Raw genomic sequence first — 21,972 nt, forward strand, 5'->3', positions numbered from 1 at the left:
CAAAAAGTGTCGGCTGCAATATCATCAAGCCTTTGTAAGTACACATTATGCCAAAGGGGCGTAAATGTAAGTGAACCCTTAACCTTCAACCATGTCCTAGTTGTGGCCCACGCTTTCAGGAGTAGTTTTATAGTCTCTCTATAGCCTCGCTCATAGCTCTTCAATAACCCAGATTCCAACAGGGTAAAAATATTATTATGAGCGTGACTGGATACCAACTTCCCCAGCAGTGCGCTGGTCTCTGATTCATAGCACCTCAATAACTGAGCTGCAATAAAATACCCTTTGAAGTAAGGGAGATTTAGGCCCCCGCACTCCACTGATTTATACAAATAATCCAACTTTATTCGAACTCGCTTTCTTCCCCATATTAAATCCTTAATTATTCTTTCCATGAGTTTAAAATACTTATCTTGAATCCAAATAGGTGTATTCCTGAGCACATAAAGAAATTGTGGTAATATCACCATTTTTACCAGTGAAACTCGGTCAGCTCTGGATAGGGGAAGTCTCAACCAGATCCCTATTTTAACTCTACTCCTTACCATTATGGGAATCAAGTTAAGTTGTACAAAATTTTCAACCCGGGGTGATATAGTCAAACCCAAGTATTGGAAGGTGTCAACAATGTCCAACTGTGTCACAAGAACCTCTTTCTGTGGCAGGGGGTCTATTGGCATCAAACTGGTCTTGGCCCAGTTTATAAGAAGACCGGAAACCTCACCAAATGCTTTAACCATTGGAATACTATAAATAATTGTATTATGTATAAACTAAAAATTCGAATCCCTTTTGAACTACAAGTATTTGTGCTTAATGATCTTTCCAAACTAAATAATCATAAGTATCAAAAGATCCTCCTGAGTAGGATACTGATGTTGGCCAGAGTGCTGGTCAGTCGGACCTGGTTTGCTCGATATACTCCAGATATAAATACATGGATAAATCTAATTGATAAGGTAAAAAATTATGAGAAAATCATGTATAAACAGAGGGAAGCTGAGGAGAAGTGGACTAAGATATGGGGTGGTTGGAGGACCTGACTAGTTGTGATTTTTTTTTTTTTTGACGCACCACAGGTAGGAGGGGAGGGGTTAGGGAATTGGGGTTGGGGGGGAATTGCATCCTTTTTTCTATTTGTAGTGTTTTGATATATTAATTAATAAAGATAATCAATTTAAAAAAAATAAAGGTAAATTATCTGGCCAGCCACATACAGAGAGTGTGCATTATGCACCCAGCTACAGCACCTCCAGAACATTAGGCCTTACCCTAGAGAGGTATACCTCAGCAAAGGTGGAGATGTCTACAAGCTATAAATTGGTTGCTCAATGCATCTGTGCTCATGTGTGCCAAGTCAAAAACAATGTGATTGAATGACATTTCCATTTATTATGGAATTGAGCCAGAATGTATTATGTCATTTTTTATTTTACATAGGATTTTGTGAAAGTAAATCAGAGTCTCCTAACTGGTTCTTATTGAGTTGTCTGATTTCACATTCTTGAAATAGAAGAATATTACGCAAATCTGTGTTGGATACTAGTACTGAATTATCAGAATTTCTGGACAAGAAGTTGTCAGATTAAAGGGATTTATATGAAAAAAAAAAAAAAAAAAATCAAACTTTCACTTTTTAATACTTGGTTGCAAATCCTTTGCAGTCAATTACAGCCTGAAGTCTGGAACGCATAGACATCACCAGACGCTGGGTTTCATCCCTGGTGATGCTCTGCCAGGCCTCTACTGCAACTGTCTTCAGTTCCTGCTTGTTCTTGGGGCATTTTCCCTTCAGTTTTGTCAGCAATTGAAATGCATGCTCAATCGGATTCAGGTCAGGTGATTGACTTGGCCATTGCATAAAATTCATCTTCTTTCCCTTAAAAAACTCTTTGGTTGCTTTTGCATTATGCTTTGGGTCATTCTCCATCTGCACTGTGAAGCGCCGTCCAATGAGCTCTGAAGCATTTGACTAAATATGAGCAGATAATATTGCCCAAAACACTTCAGAATTCATCCTGCTGCTTTTGTCAGCAGTCACATCAATAAATACAGGAGAACCAGTTCCATTGGCAGCCATACATGCCCACGCCATGACACTACCGCCACCATGCTTTACTGATGAGGTGGTATGCTTAGGATCATGAGCAGTTCCTTTCCTTCTCCATACTCTTCTCTTCTCATCACTCTGGTACAAGTTGATCTTGGTCTCATCTGTCCATAGAATGTTGTTTCAGAACTGTGAAGGCTTTTTTAGATGTCATTTGGCAAACTCTAATCTGGCCTTCCTGTTTTTGAGGCTCACCAATAGTTCACATCTTGTGGTGAACCCTCTGTATTCACTCTGGTGAAGTCTTCTCTTGATTGTTGACTTCGACACACATACACCTACCTCCTGGAGAGTGTTCTTGATCTGGCCAACTGTTGTGAAGGGTGTTTTCTTCACCAGCGAAAGAATTCTTTGGTCACCCACCACAGTTGTTTTCCGTGGTCATCTGGGTCTTTTGGTGTTGCTGAGCTCACCGGTGCGTTCCTTCTTTTTAAGAATGTTCAAAACAGTTGTTTTGGCCACGCCTAATGTTTTTGCTATCTCTCTGATGGTGTCACGACCGCTATCCCAGCAGCAGTCGTGTCGCACCAGACGGAGGGGAAGGGGGACCCTTATCTACGGATGGGAAATAGAATGGTCACCCCTGACTAACCCTAAGCTGGCACCTGTCTGTCCTGATACCCTAGATGGGGTGTGAACCCGTGCGGCGAGCAGGATGCCTAAACCCTCAGTCACCCTAACAAGACTAGACTGGGGAAAGGCAGATGGGAGCACTAGTCACCATCACTCACGTCTAGGAGAACAACAGGGGAAGACAGCAACAAACAAACAAACAATCTATAACATAGACTTATCCAGTCACGAGCAGAGAAGGTGATCCCAACAACGACAGTCCACGCCCGACCAGAGCTCCACAGCAATACCGTCAAACGATCTCCTCCAAAGGTCAGAATAGCACTGGAAGTAAAGACTATATCTGGCAATGACTGCAAGTGAAACTGAAACTAATATAGTAGCTGGGAGTGGCAGACAGGACTCACCTGAGAAGGATGCCTACAAACTCCCAGTCAGGACAAAAAGGTTCACAAGGCAAAACCCGGATGACATACCCTGAACCACGGAGCAAACTCACAAGCTATCGCGAGTAGCAAGTCGCTGAGACCTTCTCCTCCCAGACCTGTCTGGATCAGTCACAGTCGTGACAGATGGGTTTGTTTTGTTTTTTCAGCCTAATGATGGCTTGCTTCACTGATAGTGACAGCTCTTTGAATCTCATCTTGAGAGTTGACAGCAACAGATTCTAAATGCAAATAGCACACTTGAAATTAACTCTAGACCTTTTATCTGCTCATTATAATTGGGATAATGAGGGAATAACACACACCTGGCCATGGAACAGCTGAGAAGCCAATTGTCCCATTACTTTTTGTGCCTTAACAAGTGGGAGGCACATACGCAAACTGTTGTAATTCCTCCTACACCGTTTACCTGATTTGGATGTAAATACCCACAAATTAAAGCTGACAGTCTGCAGTTAAAGCACATCTTGTTCGTCTCCGTCCATTGTGGTTGTGTATAGAGCCAAACATTTTAGAATTGTGTTGCTGTCCTAATATTTATGGACCTGACTGTAACATGGTTATGAGGGAAGATAATAGAATTCTTAATACAGAATGATTAGTAAAATGTCCATTGAGGGGTTAAAAATAATAAACAAATGTAACTCACCCCATCCACTTGATCGTGTAGCGGATCTCCTCTTCTTTCAACTTTTTTCAGGACCTGGCTAAAGGACCTTTGATTATGTCACTGCGATCATCACATTGTCCATTACATGGTCCATCACCACATGGTCCATCATAAAACGCTTTGCACTCGCGCGGAAAAATCACGCATTTTCCCGCAACGCACCCGCATCTTGTCTGGCCCTCACACGCGACATTCGTGTGAAAGAGGCCTTATTATAAATGCTTGCCCATATGTTTGAACGGATGGGACCATCTTTTGTTGGTGGACAACTTACCTGCGTAAAACATACAGTTTAAACAGGCAGACATTTTGTAAGTGAATAAACCTACAAAATAGTGTCAGACAGATCACATACTGTACCAGCACAATGGCCCAGTAGGACTTTCTCTGGTATGAATGAATGTTTAGACTGGAACTCCATTCCTTCCTTTAGTTTTTGTACTGCCTTCCCTCTAGCACTCATGCTTTACAGCTCACTACTTTCAAAATGTCACCAGCTGGCAGCCAATCATACTTCTTCTCTCATTTACCACCAGGGACAGCCCAATGAGACCAGAACTGCAATTGGTCCGAGTACAGCCATCCAGTGAGCACCTGTGCTATCACAATGACTGTTGCTGCTGCCAGTCAGTGCCTGTGCAGACTGTACCCTTCTAACCACACTCCCTACCTTGTCTCTGTGATAACTGCCTTGTTGCCACTTCTGATATCTTCTAGCTTCTTTTTCCTTCAGTGTAATAAATATAGATTTATCAATGTTGCAGTGGCCTTGGGTGGCTGCCCAAAATGGCCCTATTATAATCTGCCATTGAGGGGCAGAACTACCAACGCAGCGGCTTAGGGGCCCACATTAGCAGTAAAGATTACTGTGTGTGTACTGACTGGCGAATCCTGTAATGATTGACAGATACAACAACCGGACTTGGGCCCGGATCTGGCTGATGTGTTTGTCATCCATTATGGCCCGGGCCTCATTCCTTGGCGTGTTCTCTCCCCAGCAGTAGAGACGATGCAGTGTGAGATCATTCCCCTAGTCTATGCGCTCCCATACTCAGCTCAGCCAGTGTGATGTCACTGCATGCTGGGGACAACATGATGTGCTCCATTCATTGGAGGAACGGGGATAGGTGAGTATTTTTTTGTTTTATTAACACTGCAAGAGCAGCACTATGGTAAGGGGGCACTAAGGAGTCAACACTACTGTAAGGGGGGCACTAAGTGGTCAACACTACTGTAAAGGGGGCACTAAGAAGCCAGCAGTACTGTAACAGGGCACTTAGGAGACAGCACTTCTGTAACGAGGGGGGGGGGCAAAGGGACATAACTACTGTGTGGGGTCACTATGGTGGCATTCTGCTGTTTGGGCACTAAGAGGGCATTCTACTGTGTGGTGGTACAACTACTGTGTGAGGCACTAAGGGAGCATTAATAGTAAATAATCTTTATTAATTCATATAACGCACTTTAAGTCCTATCATGTCCATGTACAAGAAGTCCACCCATATACTGAGAGGAGGAGGTTTAATGACCCTAGTAATGATACTACATCTAGGCCCTGTGCCCAGGGGCGACTCCTGGTGGTGGAGACCCCCCGTCCTCGAACCTCACTAACAACTCCTAGTTCACCCTAAGGTAGGCGGGCTGGTAACGGCCGTATGGGTGGACTCAGTTGGGCATGGACCGAACAGGATTTCCCTAAGTGCACAGTGTATACTGCCCTATCGGTAGGGATACCAAAAGGTACACGATGCAAATGACTACAAAACACAACAAAAATCGACACCTAAGAGGATACCTAGTGAAGGCACAGACGTGTCTGTGCTTAAAACCCCACAGACACGTCTGTGCCTTCACTAGGTATCCTCTTAGGTGTCGATTTTTGTTGTGTTTTGTAGTCATTTGCATCGTGTACCTTTTGGTATCCCTACCGATAGGGCAGTATACACTGTGCATTTAGGGAAATCCTGTTCGGTCCATGCCCAACTGAGTCCACCCATACGGCCGTTACCAGCCCGCCTACCTTAGGGTGAACTAGGAGTTGTTAGTGAGGTTCGAGGACGGGGGGTCTCCACCACCAGGAGTCGCCCCTGGGCACAGGGCCTAGATGTAGTATCATTACTAGGGTCATTAAACCTCCTCCTCTCAGTATATGGGTGGACTTCTTGTACATGGACATGATAGGACTTAAAGTGCGTTATATGAATTAATAAAGATTATTTACTATTAAGGGTTACACTTTAGCTGGACCTGCGATTATTTCTTTCAACCCACTATATTTAATTATATCCACTAGGCTGGAGTTTGTTATACTAAGGGAGCATTACCATTAGGGACACTAAGGGAGCATCATACTGTGTGGGGGCACTACGGGAGCATTCTGTTGTGAATGGGGCATTAAGGGGACATCATTACTTTGAAGGGGGAAGAATTACTGTGAAGGAGCCAGAGGGCCTAGGTGGTATCCTGCAAGGTAAACTCTCAACTCCTTCTCCTCTCCAGCAATAGTAAGTGTTTTATTGTCATATTTTCTACATGATGGGCGGTTGTATGCCGAGCGTGGGCAGTTTTGACTAGTTGTGGAAAGGGGGTTTGTGGGGGAAAGTTGTTCAAAAATTTGGGAACCAGACTTTTGATGTTAGGCACCTGATACATATCACCTTGATTATTATGCACATTGGTTATTACACACATCACACTGATTATTATACACTCATTGTATACATTACAGTGCTTTGTATACATGACACTGATAATTAGATACCTGAGCACAGATTATAATACATGCTGTACTGATTATTGCTATAATTTTTTATCACTCACTATGCTCTTTCCAGATCCTGTGGATGATTTGCAGCCGGCCAGACATGCTGACATATAGGTGATATTATTCACTCCGCACACTGGATCCCATTTTGTGGTCGAGCAGCTACAGTTGCTGTTACAGTTGGAGAAGAGCTGGTTGCCTCCTAATGTGTCCAGTTTGTTCCTAAGATACAATAAAGATGTCAGAGCTCAGCAGCCCCTCATTATGTGCTCCCCAACCCATCTTTATAATAACCCTGGAACCTACCCGTTGTAAGACACAGTCATCCCCGCCACTTCAGGGTTCTCACAGCCAATAAAGAAAACGGCGAAAAATAAAATGTAGGACACAAGATTGGTAATGAAGACCAACTTAGAGGCTGACAGCAATCCGTACTTGTACTTCATCATCAGCACACCACTCAGCAACATTCCGAGAGCCCCTGCCGGCACAGTGGTAGCCCCTGCACAAGGAAAAAGGTCAATCTGACTTCTGTAAGTTCCACAACTTTCTAACAGATTTTAAATTACAATTCCTAACCATTTTGGAGATTAATGTGAATGGAATCATTCTTTTTGTAGCCAATATTTTCCTTGCATGGGAGGCAAATCCAGCCAAAAATAAAATGAAAATGCTAATATCTTTGTGAAATATTTTTTTTCCCATATATGTGAAAACATCATGACAAAATTAAAAATATGAAATCATTTAATATGCAATTTATTTTTTAACTTAAGCATGGGCAATTTGTGACAAATATTAAAATTAAATAAAAAAAGATTTGTCCTATCATTTTCATTACCGTACAGGTGTTTAAATGAACAAATCTAAAATTTTATAAAACCTAAAAGAGAAAAGAAAACTCAAACTTTACTTTGGTTTTGCAATTTCTTCATGAACTGGATAATAAATTTCAAAATTAAAATAAAAATGCAATATACATTTAGCTTTTCTTTTTCAACTGATATGCTACAGATGTGGCAAAATGGATAAATAAAAGGCAAAGTGACAGTTTAAGATTTATGGGGTCATTTATGAAACTGGTGTAGAACTGGCTTAGTTGCCCATAGCAACCAATCAAATTCCACCTTTCATTTTCCAAAGGACGTTTCAAAAATGAAAGGTGGAATCTGATTGGTTGCTAAGGGCAACTAAGCCAGTTCTACTTTATACCAGTTTGATAAATTACCCCATTGTTTTCAGCCCTGAATGCCCTTTTAAGTGCCAAAATGAAAACGGAATAACCTGCAAAATGACACCTCTCTGCATGTCTAGGTAATAAATAGCAAAGTCGGTTGCAGAATTACTAAAGTAGACCTTAGCGGCACTGGAGTGGGGGCAGGGCGCTGGGTTACAGCAGACTGCCTCGCACAGTGAGCCGAGGACCGCTACTAGTGAATTCTGGTGCACAACAGTATCCACCTCCATGTTGATGAAAGCTCTGATCTCACCAAGTCTGTCTAATAGCACTTCACATTTAAATAATATATAATCTTTATCTCAGCAATTTGCCAACCTCATTATCTCGTTTCTAACAAAATGTTTGCCATGCTGCTGTTTTAGCCCCGCCTATGTTTAATTAACAATTATTGAAATATTGCACAGCCTGAAAATGAAAAGGCAATAAGTGAAATGAAAACAAAATCAACAGTAGGTGGTGCTTTTTATTTTCATTTTAATTTTGGCACTGAAAGCGCCTTCAGGGATGAAAACTAAATCTTGAACTGTCACTTTGCCTATTATTTATCAATTTTTCACTTGTGTTTTGTCACATCTGTAGCGTCAGGGGTGCACCACCAATGAGGCCAGGTAAGGCAATCGCCTCAGGCAGAACCAGGTAGGCGCAAGAGATGGGCAACCGAAGGGCCATGGGCTGAAGGGAAGGGGTTAGCTTAAAGGGAACCTGTCATCACCTTTATGCTGCCCATACTAACGGCAGAATAAAGTAGAGACCAGGGAGTTAAAAGTAAGTGGTTGCCGAGAACCAACATCACAAGCATTGCAGACTGGGCCTGGAAAAGAGTCACGGCCACCTGAGAAGAGTCCTGGTTATTCATGAAGTCCTGCTTTCCTGCCCACCTGCTGCTGATTGACAGTCTTCTACCTTGTTTTCTCCCTTTCCCTCTAGGAGAGAACTGCCAATCATTAGCAGATCGGCGGGGAGAGCAGGAGATTATGAATAACCAGGACTCTTCTCAGGTAGATTTGACTCTTTTCAAGGCCTGAGCTGCAATGATTGTGATGCTGGTTCTCAGCAACCTCTTACTATTAGCTGATGAGTGACACACCACTGAGATCAGCATTTCTGTCACTATTTTATCCTGCCCTCAGTGAGGTTGGCATAAAGTTGATGACAGGTTCCCTTTAAGAAATTGGCATTGGGGAGGGAGGGGCGCAGTGTCAGTTTTCGCCTCAGGCAGCAGAAAGGCTAGGTGCACCCCTGTGTAGCATATAACATTTGAAAAGGAAAAGCTAGGGCAACTTTCACATCTGTGTTTTTTGCGGATCCATCATGAATCTGCAAAAACGCTTTTGTCATGATCATACAACCGGCTGCATCCGTTCTGAACAGATCCGGTTGTATTTTCTCTAAAATAGCCATGATGGATCCGGCACCATTGACTTCTTGCTCCGCATCTGATGCTGGACAAAAAAACACTGCTTGCAGTGTTTTTCTGTCCGCGATGGTAATGCAACCAAACGGTGACTAGCACACCAACCCATTCATTTCTGTGGGGCCTTGTATAAATGGCATTTTTTTGGGTTCAGTGTGACCTTTCCACAGATTCTAGAATGTATCCTATTCTTTTCTCCATTGCAGATGAGAATAGTCATTTCTATTGATGGAAGATATCCGTATTTTGCAGACCGAAATATGGCCATACTTGTGTGCATGAAGCCTGAGTTGCACTGAAGCAGTAATGACTGGACACAGCTGGTACTAAGGCTGGCCGTACATGTTCGCCCCGTTGCCGTGCTGCGTAAATTGCCGGCCGCAATGCACGATCACTGACCGTGTCGCTGCCGCAGTGGATCGCGGAACCATTGACTTTAATGGGTCCGCGATCCGTCCGTTTCGCAAAAAGATAGGATATGTTCTATCTTTTTGCGGAACGGAAGTACGGGACGAAACCCCACGGAAGCCACGGAAGCTCTCTGTAGGGTTCCGTTCAGTGCTTCCGTTCCGCACCATTCTGCATCTCCGGATTTGCAGACCCATTCAAGTGAGGGTTTTTAGGAAGGAGTATAGTTTGCAGTCAGTGCTACATGACTTTCTTTGCATCTGTCCTTTAAGACTACTGCTCGTTGACTGTTGCTGCATATGGTAGAACATGTGGCCTGTCAATTTGAGATCCCTTTGACCCCCAACAAGACTAAAGTGATACAGTGATACACTTTACCAGTTGATAAATTAGAGGGGAATAGTGAAAGCGTTTTTTTTTTTGGGGGGGGGGGGGGGGGTTGCTGCAGCTTTAAAAGGGTTGTCTGGGCTTTTGCTATTGATGACCTTTCCACAGGATAGGTCATCAATATCAGATTGGCGGGGGTCCGACACTCCTGCCAATCAGCTGTATGAGTAGACGGCGCACACGGTGCGCACGTGCTGTCTCTCTTCTCTCTTCCTGTCCGCTGCTGCTGTCTATGGCAAAGACCATGTCTGTCTATGCCTTATCACTGTTAGGCAAGCTGAAATTTGCTGTCAGAACATGCCAGTGGGATGCGTTTTTTCCTGTTGGGTGGCACTGGTTATTCGGGAGGAGCGAATTGACTTCGGATGAAACATCTGAAATCGATTCGCATAAAACTTTGCTCTAATCCTGTACGAAGCAGGAGCTCTGTACAGTATTAGGATGCATTGACTCAGATGAGCCGAAGTTATCGCTTTGCGAAGTCTCGTGAGACTTCGCACAATAACTTCATAAATTAATTTGTACTGTAAAAAAACATTTCCTGAACTCTGGTTTGGTTCCAAGGTACCACTCCATACAGTATTAGAACGAAGTTTTATGCGAATCAACTTTGGATGTTTCATCCGATGTTGATTCGATCATCCCTACTGGCTATGGCTGGGGTACAGAGCCTTCTCCATTTTGTTTGTTTATCCACTACAGGTAAAGCGGACGAGTGGACAACTTGTCTGGAAATATAACTTTTCTGGATGGTACTGGGCAGTGTGTCTTCCAAATGTAATGCTTACAATTGAGGCCAAAAAGTTTAGTCTTGGTTTCATCAGACAGGAGAATCGTGTTTCTCAAAGTCTGAGAGTCCTTTAGAGGCTTTTTTGCAAACTTTCACGTGTCTTATAGGTTACTTTCACACTGGCGTTTCTGGTCCCCTTGTGAGATCCGTTTCAGGGCTCTCACAAGCGGCCCAAAACGCATCAGTTCAGCCCCAATGCATTCTGAATGGATAAGGATCCATTCAGAATGCATCAGTTTGGCTCCGTTCTGCCTCCATTCCGCTCTAAAGGGGAAAACCAAAATGCTGCTTGCAGCGTTTTGGTGTCCGCCTGACGATGAGGAGCCAAACGGATGTAAGTCAAACGGATGTGACACAGTATGGTGCAATTAAAAACTGATTCGTCCCCAATTAACTTTCAATGTAAGTCAGGACGGATCTGTTTTGACTTAGACTATTTTTTTTAAAGAATAATGCAAACTGATCCGTTCTGAACGGATACAAGCGTTTGCATATTCGGTGCGGATCCGTCTGTGCAGAAGCAAGACGGATGTGCACCGAACGCAGGTGTGAAAGAACCTGAGAAGAGGCTTCTTTCTGGCCACTCTGCCATAAAGCCAGAATGGTGGAACAGTGCATGTTCACACTTTTGTGGTGACATTGAGGCTGTTGTAAAAATGTTCAGCAGCTTGGCATAGGGCTTTAGGTGGCTCCTTATTGGTTCATTTAGATGGTAGAGTCCCTTAGGTCTCTTTCACACGGGCATCATGTTTTTGGCCCGGATAAGATGCGGGTGCGTCACGGGAAAATGCGCGATTTTTTTTCCACGCGAGTGCAAAACATTGTAATGCGTTTTGCATGCGCGTGAGAAAAATCGGCATGTTTGGTACCCAAACCCGAACTTCTTCACAGAAGTTCGGGTTTGGGTTAGGTGTTGTGTAGATTTTATTATTTTCCCTTATAATATGGTTATAAGGGAAAATAATAGCATTCTTAATACAGAATGCATAGTACAATAGGGTTGGAGGGGTTAAAAAAAAATAATAATAATCATTTAACTCTTAATCCACTTGCTCGCGCAGCCCGGGTTCTCTTCTGTCTTCATCTTTGCTGTGCTCGTCTCCTAGCAACCGTGCGTGAAAATCGCACCGCATCTGCACTTGCTTGCGATTTTCACGCAGCCCCATTCACTTCTATGGGGCCTCCGTTGCGTGGAAAACGCACAAAGAGGAGCATGCTGTGATTTTCACGCAACGCACAAGTGATGCGTGAAAATCACCGCTCATCTGCACAGCCCCATAGAAATGAATGGGTCCGGATTCAGAGCGGGTGCAATGCGTTTACCTCACTCGCCTGTGTGAAAGGGGCCTTACTATTTTCAATTTGTGGCTGTTTTCTGGAGGGAATTGAAAAAGTGTGGCTTACAGAAGAGTGACTTTGCTTTGCATTCGTTTGGAATTGGAGTGGCAACAGGGAAAGGTTGGTGAAGGCTGTATAAAGTTTGGTTTGACAGGTATTTGTAGTCTGATAGGTTCCAGTCTTATGTGCATTTGTTCTGTTTTTTTGGAGTGTATATGGAATGTGTTTTCTGCATTATTGTTTTCTTATTCTTTCTTTTATATTTCTTTTAGCCCTGGAGCTTGCCATGTGTGGATTTTTGGTCAGTTTTACATTTACTGTGCACAAAGGTGTATCCAATGGCAAGCAGCTCCGTTTCTTTAGGAGAAAGGTGTATGCTGCATTGATGTCGCCTCCCACACCCCTCATCTCAGTTGGAGAATTTTACTCCCAATGCTTTTCCACATAATCCAATTTATCACTGTCACAGTAGAAAAGCTTTCCACATTAGCCTCCAAATCACACCTCAAAGCCTGTGCCCTTGTCCCAATCCTATCACACCTCATCCCTAACCTCACCACTATAGTTATCCCTGCTCTAACCCACCTCTTCAACCTTTTGCTAACCACTGGCGTCTTACCTTCCTTTTTTAAACATGCAACCATCACACCCATATTCAAGAAGCCTTCTCTAGACCCATCCTCTTTATCCAGTTGTAGTCCCATTTCACTGCTCCCATTTGCATCCAAACTCCTAGAACAACATGTCCATCTCGAATTGTCCTCTCACCTCTCATGACACTCACTTTTTGATTAGCTGCAATCCGGCTTCAGACCCAATTACTGCACTGAAACTGCACTAACCAAAGTCTCCAACGATCTGCTAGCTGCAAAAGCTAAACGTCACTTCTCTGTGCTCCTCCTTGACCTTTCCTCTACCTTTGACACTGTTGACCACTCTCTCCTCTTACAAATCCTTTCTTCCCTCGGCATCAAAGACCTAGCCCTCTCCTGGATTTCCTCGTACTTCACCTTCAGCGTTTCCCATTCATACACTACCTCCTCGCCAAGCTCCCTCTCTGTTTGTGTACCTCAAGGCTCTGTCCTGGGTCCCCTACTTTTCTCAATTTATACATTCTGCCTGGGACAGCTGATAAAGTCCCATGGCTTTTAATACCACCTCTACGCTGACGACACTCAAATCTGCCTCTCTGGCCCAGATGTCACTTCTCTGCTATCCAGAATCCCAGCGTGTCTGTCAACAATATCTTCATTCTTCTGCTCCTGCTTCCTAAAACTCAACATGGAGAAAACTGAATTAATTGTCTTTCCTCCATGTTGCTCAGCTTCCCTACCTGAACCTGTCCATTACAGTTAAGAGCACAACTCTTTCGCCAGTCTTGCAGATCCACTGCATGGGGATAACATTGGATTCTGCCCAGTCCTTTAAGCCACACATCCAAACCCTCACCTCCACCTGCCATTTTCAACTTAAGAACATCTCTCGTATTCACGCCTTCCTCACCCCTGAGTCAACTAAAATACTAATCCTTGCTCTCATCATCTCCTGCCTGGACCACTGTAACATCCTCCTGTGTGGCCTCCCTTCCAGCACTCTGGCTCCCCTTCAATCAATTCTCAACTCTGCTGCCCGGTTAATCCACCTCTCCCCTCTTTTCACCTCTGTATCCCCCCTCTGCCAGTCCCTTCACTGGCTCCCCATTGCACAGCGAATTCAGTTTAAAATACTTACAATTGCATATAAGGCCATCCACAACCTGTTCCCTCCTTTATATCTCTGACCTGCTTTCTCGATACATTCTCACACGTAATCTCAGATAGGGACTTGCTCACATGAATAGTATGCATTTAGTGGTTGTACTCGCAGGTAGAAGGGGTCATACCTGCTCATTGGGGCAGAGAGGAGGTCATGGATGGCACCTACTGAAGTGATTATGGGGCCCATAAGAGATATGACAACTTCTGTTCAATCAAGCAGTATGTTAATTGCTGTGGTGTTTCTGCTGGAGCAGTCCCGTGGAACAAGTTCAGAATGAACCTGGAGGAAGTACCTGAACAGATCTGTTTAGGAGCTGGCACAGATGACCATCCATGTGACAGGCATTCTCATTGCAGTTATATATCTGATATTTGATAAGTTTTTCATATGTTGGGGGTCATATACAAAAAACTGGCATTTCACACACCTGTCTTAGCAGAACATCTGCTGAAGAGAGATCCAACCAATTAATTTAGAGGATCATGCATCTTAATACATTTGTCATAATACAACTGCCCACTGACTACATACGTCGTATCTGCACATATCCCATGCAGATAGCACGTATATACTGTAAATGGCTCCTGTGGAGGCCCCAGTTACAGTGGAAACAGTGCAAGTAAAAAGGTATTTTAATGACCTCTGGGACATATTATGTGCCAAAGATAAATTAAAATGTAAGTTAAAAAAAAATTACCAAAAATTCAAATAAAAAAATGTAAAAAAAAGGTTAAATGCCGGCGCTAACAGAAACCGCCACCATAGTCAACCTATACATGTCGTCATATATCAAAATGATCATCACAAAATAGCTAACCCATTGCAATAATAAATTTTTGTCAGTTTTAATATTTAAGAAATAAAAAGCTAAAATTAAGAAAATGACTTTTTAATAAGAATTAGCAGTTTCCCCAAATTGAACCTAAAAAAAGAAATAAAATCTCTAAAAAACATGCTAATAGAAAGTTCTAAGTCTAAAGCAAAAAACATCAGCAAACTTATTCTGGTAGTCAAATAAATAAAGTTAGGGTCACTAAACCACCACATGTACAAAATCACCAAAAATTGCCTGGACGTTCAGGCCTTTTTTGGTTTGCACACAGCATGGTCCAAGTAATCTATAATACCTCTAGTCATGTGTGTGGCCAGTTTTTCCCTGTCCTGAAATAGTTGCGTTATCCTATGCTATAATGAGCTAAGCTTTATAAAAGGCCATGAAATTTGAGATGATGACTTACCGGTGATAAAGTTGGCCGTGGAGATGGACTGGCCATACTGTTGCTCCGCGTACTTGGGTATAAAAGTTACGAATCCAGTAAAACTGTTCATTTGAATGAGAGTGGTTATTATTACCACAAGGTAAAGGGGATTACAAGCCAGATCCCTCAGGGAGAGGAAGAAGCCTGTGGGGGAGAGGAGAGTCAGCAGTCATCAGGAATATTTATCAGGGCTACCATTTTCCCCTTTCATATGATATTACTATTATTTCATAACATGGCACTTTTCTCCCCGTCAGCCCCTTGTACGTTTTGCTGCCATTATGGACTGATACATTATTTTAATATAACAGTTCTGGGAACATCAGGCGGTGTAGCTCTGAAGCACTGATCTCCGACCTGTGGATCATCAGCTACTATACAGTGCTATACAATATATCAGTGGAGGCAATCAACTACACGAAAAAGCACAAAACTATCAAGTACTTAACTGCACTCCTGTCATTCACCCACACGGCCCTTACAATCTCACCTTTTACTGTGGCTTTATCATCACGCTTAGGGTGTGATGTCTCGCTTTCTTTAATCTTCTGTCCCTCGAGGGAGGGCTGTGTGTTTTCTTTTGGAATACTCTTAGGTATGAAGCAGAAAGGGATTCCTGAAATTAGCATAAGGGCTGCAGCCAGTAGGAACCCGATCCACCAGGCCCCAACCCAACGTATGTCTTGTGGTGTAATAGTCACAGTTTCTACAAGAGAAAGACATATTAAGGTTGTAAAGTGTGTAATTTCATTAAAGCTTGAACTGCCTGTTCCTTATAAATTCTTTAGGACTGTTGATAATATACTTTGTCAGGTATGAAGTATATTTGTTGAGTTTTTCCTAACTATAGTAATACAGATCATATGCAGTAACCCCTTCCTGCAAAAAGACATCCATATCGTGAGTGATTTCCTGCATCTGGATGTACAGTTAAGTGGATTTTGCGGAATTGTGAGCCCTTCCTGCGCCATCTACAACAGGTGTCAGCTGTGACATTTAGATGCCACTTTGCAGATAATGCCAGGAGTAAAAGCAATAAAACATCATTTTTTATGTAAATAAAATTTTGTCATAATTTTATCAACCTTCAGAATAAAGTAATATTATTTACCTGTGCTGAAACCCCCAAAAAATAAAAGAACTCTTGACAGAATTGCTATTATTTTACCACCTTGCCTCCCAAAATGTGGAATACAATGTTATGAAGAAGACATATGTACCCCAAATTGGTACAAATAAAACTTACTGCCCAAAATGTCATAGGTATGCCAAAATGGTGCCAGTAAAAGCCAGTCTGTCCCACAGAAACAAACATTGTCAACAAAAGAGTAAAAAAATTCTTAGGCTATGGTAACAAAAAATTATAAATGATTTTTAATTGAAGAAAAAGTCATTTTATGATGTAAAAGTAGAAAACATGCTAAAACTATTTAAATTTGGTATAACCATAATCATATAAATGACAAAATCCTGCAGTGTGATTGAACAGTTGACCACATATTGTGTAATGCTTTGTGGGGTTTTCTTTTATTAACCCATCTGAAAATTACATTTTTGAGATGCAACTACATATTATTAGAAAATAATTATATAGACCAGGGATGGCCAACCTGCGGCTCTCCAGCTGTTGCAAAACTACAACTCCCAGCATGCTAAGACTGTTTTTTTTTCCTAAAGGTGTGGTTAAAGAGGCTGGGGAGATCTCAGCTAGGGAGATCAAGTGTGAATTGGCTATCTGAAAGCTCAACAAGCTGGGCTTGAAGTTGGTCTCAGAAAGATCCCAAAGAGTGGTGAGATTCTACTGTTTTGTTACCTTGCTTGGACTGAACCCAGAGTGTGGAACTTTATGTTATCAATATGTGTTTGCTGGAATTAACTCTGCCTGTGGTGAAGACTAAATTGACGCCTGTGTGTGTGAACAGTGACTGAATTAAAACCACCACAATTAATAGAGAATGCGGGCAGAACGCTCCTAGAAATAATAGCCACAGGCAGTTGTAGGTGAATGTCCTGGGTAAAAACAGCAGCCAGATTACAGTGTTAACTTCCAAACATGGAGGATCTAGTAAAGAATTTGGTGCAGGCTAATTTGCTGCTAATTTGCTGCAGCAACAGTCTACTGCTCAACAGCAGAAAGACCATATTGAGGCTATACAAGCTGAGCAAGAGACAAATCAGCTCCTTATACGACAGATGTCTGTATTGACCGAGGCCGTCAAATCCCAGGAGGGTGTGAGCCTTCCCAGTCAAAGCGGAAGTGTAAAAGCCCGGAAAGCTGTAAGGGAGACCTGAGGACAATGTTGAGGCATACCTGTCCGTATTTGAAAGGGTGGTGGAAAGGACGAGTCTCCCACCCGAGCAGTGGGCAGTGCTCTTCCTGAGGCTTGCTGTACCAAGTGGCTTCTGATTAAGTGGAGTTTAACCACCTTAGGACCGCCGTACGCAGGATTGCGTCCTGCCGGCGGTCCTGCTCTTCTGGGTGGACGCATATACGCGTCCTCCCGCGAGAGCCGAGATTTCCTGTGAACGCGCGCGCACAGGCGCGCACGCTCACAGGAACGGAAGGTAAGCGAGTGGATCTCCAGCATGCCAGCGGCGATCGCTCGCTGGCAGGCTGGAGATCCGAATTTTTTAACCCCTAACAGGTATATTAGACGCTGTTTTCATAACCGCGTCTAATATACCTCCTACCTGGTCCTCTGGTGGTCCCTTTTGTTAGGATCGACCACCAGAGGACTCAGGTAGGTAAGTACAGTAGCACCAAACACCACACTACACTACACCCCCCCCCCGTCACTTATTAACCCCTTATAAACCGCTGATCACCCCATATAAACTCCCTGATCACCCCCCTGTCATTGATCACCGCCCTGTCATTGATCACCCCCCTGTCAGGCTCCGTTCAGACGTCCGTATAATTTTTACGGATCCACGGATACATGGATCGGATCCGCAAAAAGCATACGGACGTCTGAATGGAGCCTTACAGGGGGGTGATCAATGACAGGCGGGTGATCACCCATATACACTCCCTGATCACCCCCTGTCATTGATCACCCCCCTGTCATTGATCACTCCCCTGTAAGGCTCCATTCAGACGTCCGCATGATTTTTACGGATCCATGGATACATGGATCGGATCCGCAAAACACATGCGGACGTCTGAATGGAGCCTTACAGGGGGTGATAAATGACAGGCGGGTGATCACCCATATACACTCCCTGATCACCCCCTGTCATTGATAACCCCCCTGTAAGGCTCCATTCAGACGTCCGCATGCGTTCTGTGGATCCGATCCATGTATCCATGGATCCGTAAAAAATCATGCGGATGTCTGAATGGAGCCTTACAGGGGGGGTGATCAGTGACAGGGGGGTGATCACCCTGATTACCCTGATCACCCCCTGTCATTGATAACCCCCCTGTAAGGCTCCATTCAGATGTCCGCATGCGTTCTGTGGATCCGATCCATGTATCCATGGATCCGTAAAAAATCATGCGGATGTCTGAATGTAGCCTTACAGGGGGGGTGATCAGTGACAGGGGGGTGATCACCCTGATTACCCTGATCACCCCCTGTCATTGATAACCCCCCTGTAAGGCTCCATTCAGACGTCCGCATGCGTTCTGTGGATCCGATCCATGTATCCATGGATCCGTAAAAAATCATGCGGATGTCTGAATGGAGCCTTACAGGGGGGGTGATCAGTGACAGGGGGGTGATCACCCTGATTACCCTGATCACCCCCTGTCATTGATAACCCCCCTGTAAGGCTCCATTCAGACGTCCGCATGCGTTTTGTGGATCCGATCCATGTATCCATGGATCCGTAAAAAATCATGCGGACGTCTGAATGGAGCCTTACAGGGGGGGTGATCAATGACAGGGGGGTGATCAGGGAGTCTATATGGGTGATCACCCCCCTGTCATTGATCACCCCCCTGTCATTGATCACCCCCCTGTCATTGATCACCCCCCCCCGGTAAGGCTCCATTTAGACATTTTTTTTGGCACAAGTTAGCGGAAATTTTTTGTTTGTTTTTGTTTTTTCTTACTAAGGCCTAGTTCACACGAACGTTTTTTTTGCGGGTGTACGGGCCGTTTTTTTGTGTTCCGTATACGGTCCGTATACGGAACCATTCATTTCAATGGTTCCGCAAAAAAAACGGAATGTGTTCCGTATGCCTTCCGTTTCCGTTTTTTCCGTTCCGTTGAAAGATAGAGCTTGTCCTATATTTGGCCGTAAATCACGGGTCGTGGCTCCATTCAAGTCAATGGATCCGCAAAAAAAACGGAACACATACGGAAATGCATCCGTATGTCTTCCGTTTCCGTTCCGTTTTTTCTGAACCATCTATTGAAAATGTTATGGCCAGCCCAATTTTTCCTATGTAATTACTGTAAACTGTACATGGCATACGGAAAAACGGAACGGAACAACGGAACGGAAACGGAAACACAACGGAACTCAAAAACGGAACAACGGATCCTTGAAAAACGGACCGCAAAAAACTATAAAAGCCATACGTTCGTGTGAACTAGGCCTAAGTCTCATATTCTACTAACTTGTGTCAAAAAATAAAATCTCACATGGACGCACCATACCCCTCACGGAATCCAAATGCGTAAACATTTTTAGACATTTATATTCCAGACTTCTTCTCACGCTTTAGGGCCCCTAAAAAGCCAGGGCAGTATAAATACCCCACATGTGACCCCATTTCGGAAAGAAGACACCCCAAGGTATTCCGTGAGGGGCATATTGAGTCCATGAAAGATTGAAATTTTTGTCCTAAGTTAGCGGAAAGTGAGACTTTGTGAGAAAAAAACAAAAAAAAAAATCAATATCCGCTAACTTATGCAAAAAAAATAAAAATTCTAGGAACTCGCCATGCCCCTCATTGAATACCTTGGGGTGTCTTCTTTCCAAAGTGGGGTCACATGTGGGGTATTTATACTGCCCTGGCTTTTTAGGGGCCCGAAAGTGTGAGAAGAAGTCTGGGATCCAAATGTCTAAAAATGCCCTCCTAAAAGGAATTTGGGCCCCTTTGCGCATCTAGGCTGCAAAAAAGTGTCACACATGTGGTATCGCCGTACTCAGGAGAAGTTGGGCAATGTGTTTTGGGGTGTCATTTTACATATACCCATGCTGGGTGAGAAAAATATCTTGGTCAAATGCCAACTTTGTATAAAAAAATGGGAAAAGTTGTCTTTTGCCAAGATATTTCTCTCACCCAGCATGGGTATATGTAAAATGACCCCCCAAAACACTTTACCCAACTTCTACTGAGTACGGCGATACCACATGTGTGACACTTTTTTGCAGCCAAGGTGGGCAAAGGGGCACCTTTCGGATTTCGCAGGCCATTTTTTACACATTTTGATTGCAAGGTACTTCTTACACATTTGGGCCCCTAAATTGCCAGGGCAGTATAACTACGCCACAAGTGACCCCATTTTGGAAAGAAGACACCCCAAGGTATTCCGTGAGGGGCACGGCGAGTTCCTAGAATTTTTTATTTTTTGTCGCAAGTTAGTGGAATATGAGACTTTGTAAGGAAAAAAGAGAAAAAAAAAAAATCATCATTTTCCGCTAACTTGTGACAAAAAATTCTAGGAACTCGCCATGCCCCTCACGGAATACCTTGGGGTGTCTTCTTTCCAAAATGGGGTCACTTGTGGCGTAGTTATACTGCCCTGGCAATTTAGGGGCCCAAATGTGTGAGAAGTACCTTGCAATCAAAATGTGTAAAAAATGGCCTGCAAAATCTGAAAGGTGCACTTTGGAATATGTGCCCCTTTTCCCACCTTGGCAGCAAAAAAGTGTGACACATCTGGTATCGCCGTACTCAGGAGAAGTTGGGGAATGTGTTTTGTGGTGTCATTTTACATATACCCATGCTGGATGAGAGAAATATCTTGGCAAAAGACAACTTTTCCTATTTTTTTATACAAAGTTGGCATTTGACCAAGATATTTTTCTCACCCAGCATGGGTATATGTAAAATGACACCCCAAAACACATTCCCCAACTTCTCCTGAGTACGGCAATACCAGATGTGTGACACTTTTTTGCTGCCAAGGTGGGCAAAGGGGCACATATTCCAAAGTGCACCTTTTGGATTTCACCGGTCATTTTTTACACATTTTGATTGCAAAGTTCTTCTCACACATTTGGGCCCCTAAATTGCCAGGGCAGTATAACTACCCCACAAGTGACCCCATTTTGGAAAGAAGACACCCCAAGGTATTCCGTGAGGGGCATGGCGAGTTCCTAGAATTTTTTATTTTTTGTCACAATTTTATTGAATATGAGACTTTGTAAGAAAAAAATAAATAAATAAAATCATCATCATTTTCCGCTAACTTGTGACAAAAAATAAAAAGTTCTATGAACTCACTATGCCCATCAGCGAATACCTTAGGGTGTCTACTTTCCGAAATGGGGTCATTTGTGGGGGTTTTCTACTGCCTGGGCATTGTAGAACCTCAGGAATCATGACAGGTGCTCAGAAAGTCAGAGCTGTTTCAAAAAGCGGAAATTCACATTTTTGTACCATAGTTTGTAAATGCTATAACTTTTACCCAAACCATTTTTTTTTTGCCCAAACATTTTTTTTTTATCAAAGACATGTAGAACTATAAATTTGGCGAAAAATTTATATATGGATGTCGTTTTTTTTGCAAAATTTTACAGCTGAAAGTGAAAAATGTCATTTTTTTGCAAAAAAATTGTTACATTTTGATTAATAACAAAAAAAGTAAAAATGTCAGCAGCAATAAAATACCACCAAATGAAAGCTCCATTAGTGA

At 43.2% G+C, this 21,972-nt stretch overlaps 1 protein-coding gene across 3 annotated transcripts in view; it reads right to left on the reverse strand.

The window, feature by feature from the left end:
• LOC122926623 (solute carrier organic anion transporter family member 1C1-like) overlaps window positions 1-21,972 on the reverse strand; it is a 179,348-nt gene that overhangs the window by 56,120 nt on the left and 101,256 nt on the right. For all 3 annotated transcript variants that reach the window (XM_044278056.1, XM_044278054.1, XM_044278055.1), the window contains exons 9-12: window positions 15,648-15,863; window positions 15,137-15,301; window positions 6,870-7,065; window positions 6,620-6,785 (exon numbers count right to left, since the gene is read on the reverse strand). In XM_044278056.1, the coding sequence (XP_044133991.1) occupies window positions 6,620-6,785; window positions 6,870-7,065; window positions 15,137-15,301; window positions 15,648-15,863 (743 nt within the window). The remainder of the gene's footprint in view (window positions 1-6,619; window positions 6,786-6,869; window positions 7,066-15,136; window positions 15,302-15,647; window positions 15,864-21,972) is intronic.

The sequence above is a fragment of the Bufo gargarizans genome, chromosome 2 (assembly GCF_014858855.1).
Source record: "Bufo gargarizans isolate SCDJY-AF-19 chromosome 2, ASM1485885v1, whole genome shotgun sequence".
NCBI lineage: Eukaryota > Metazoa > Chordata > Amphibia > Anura > Bufonidae > Bufo > Bufo gargarizans.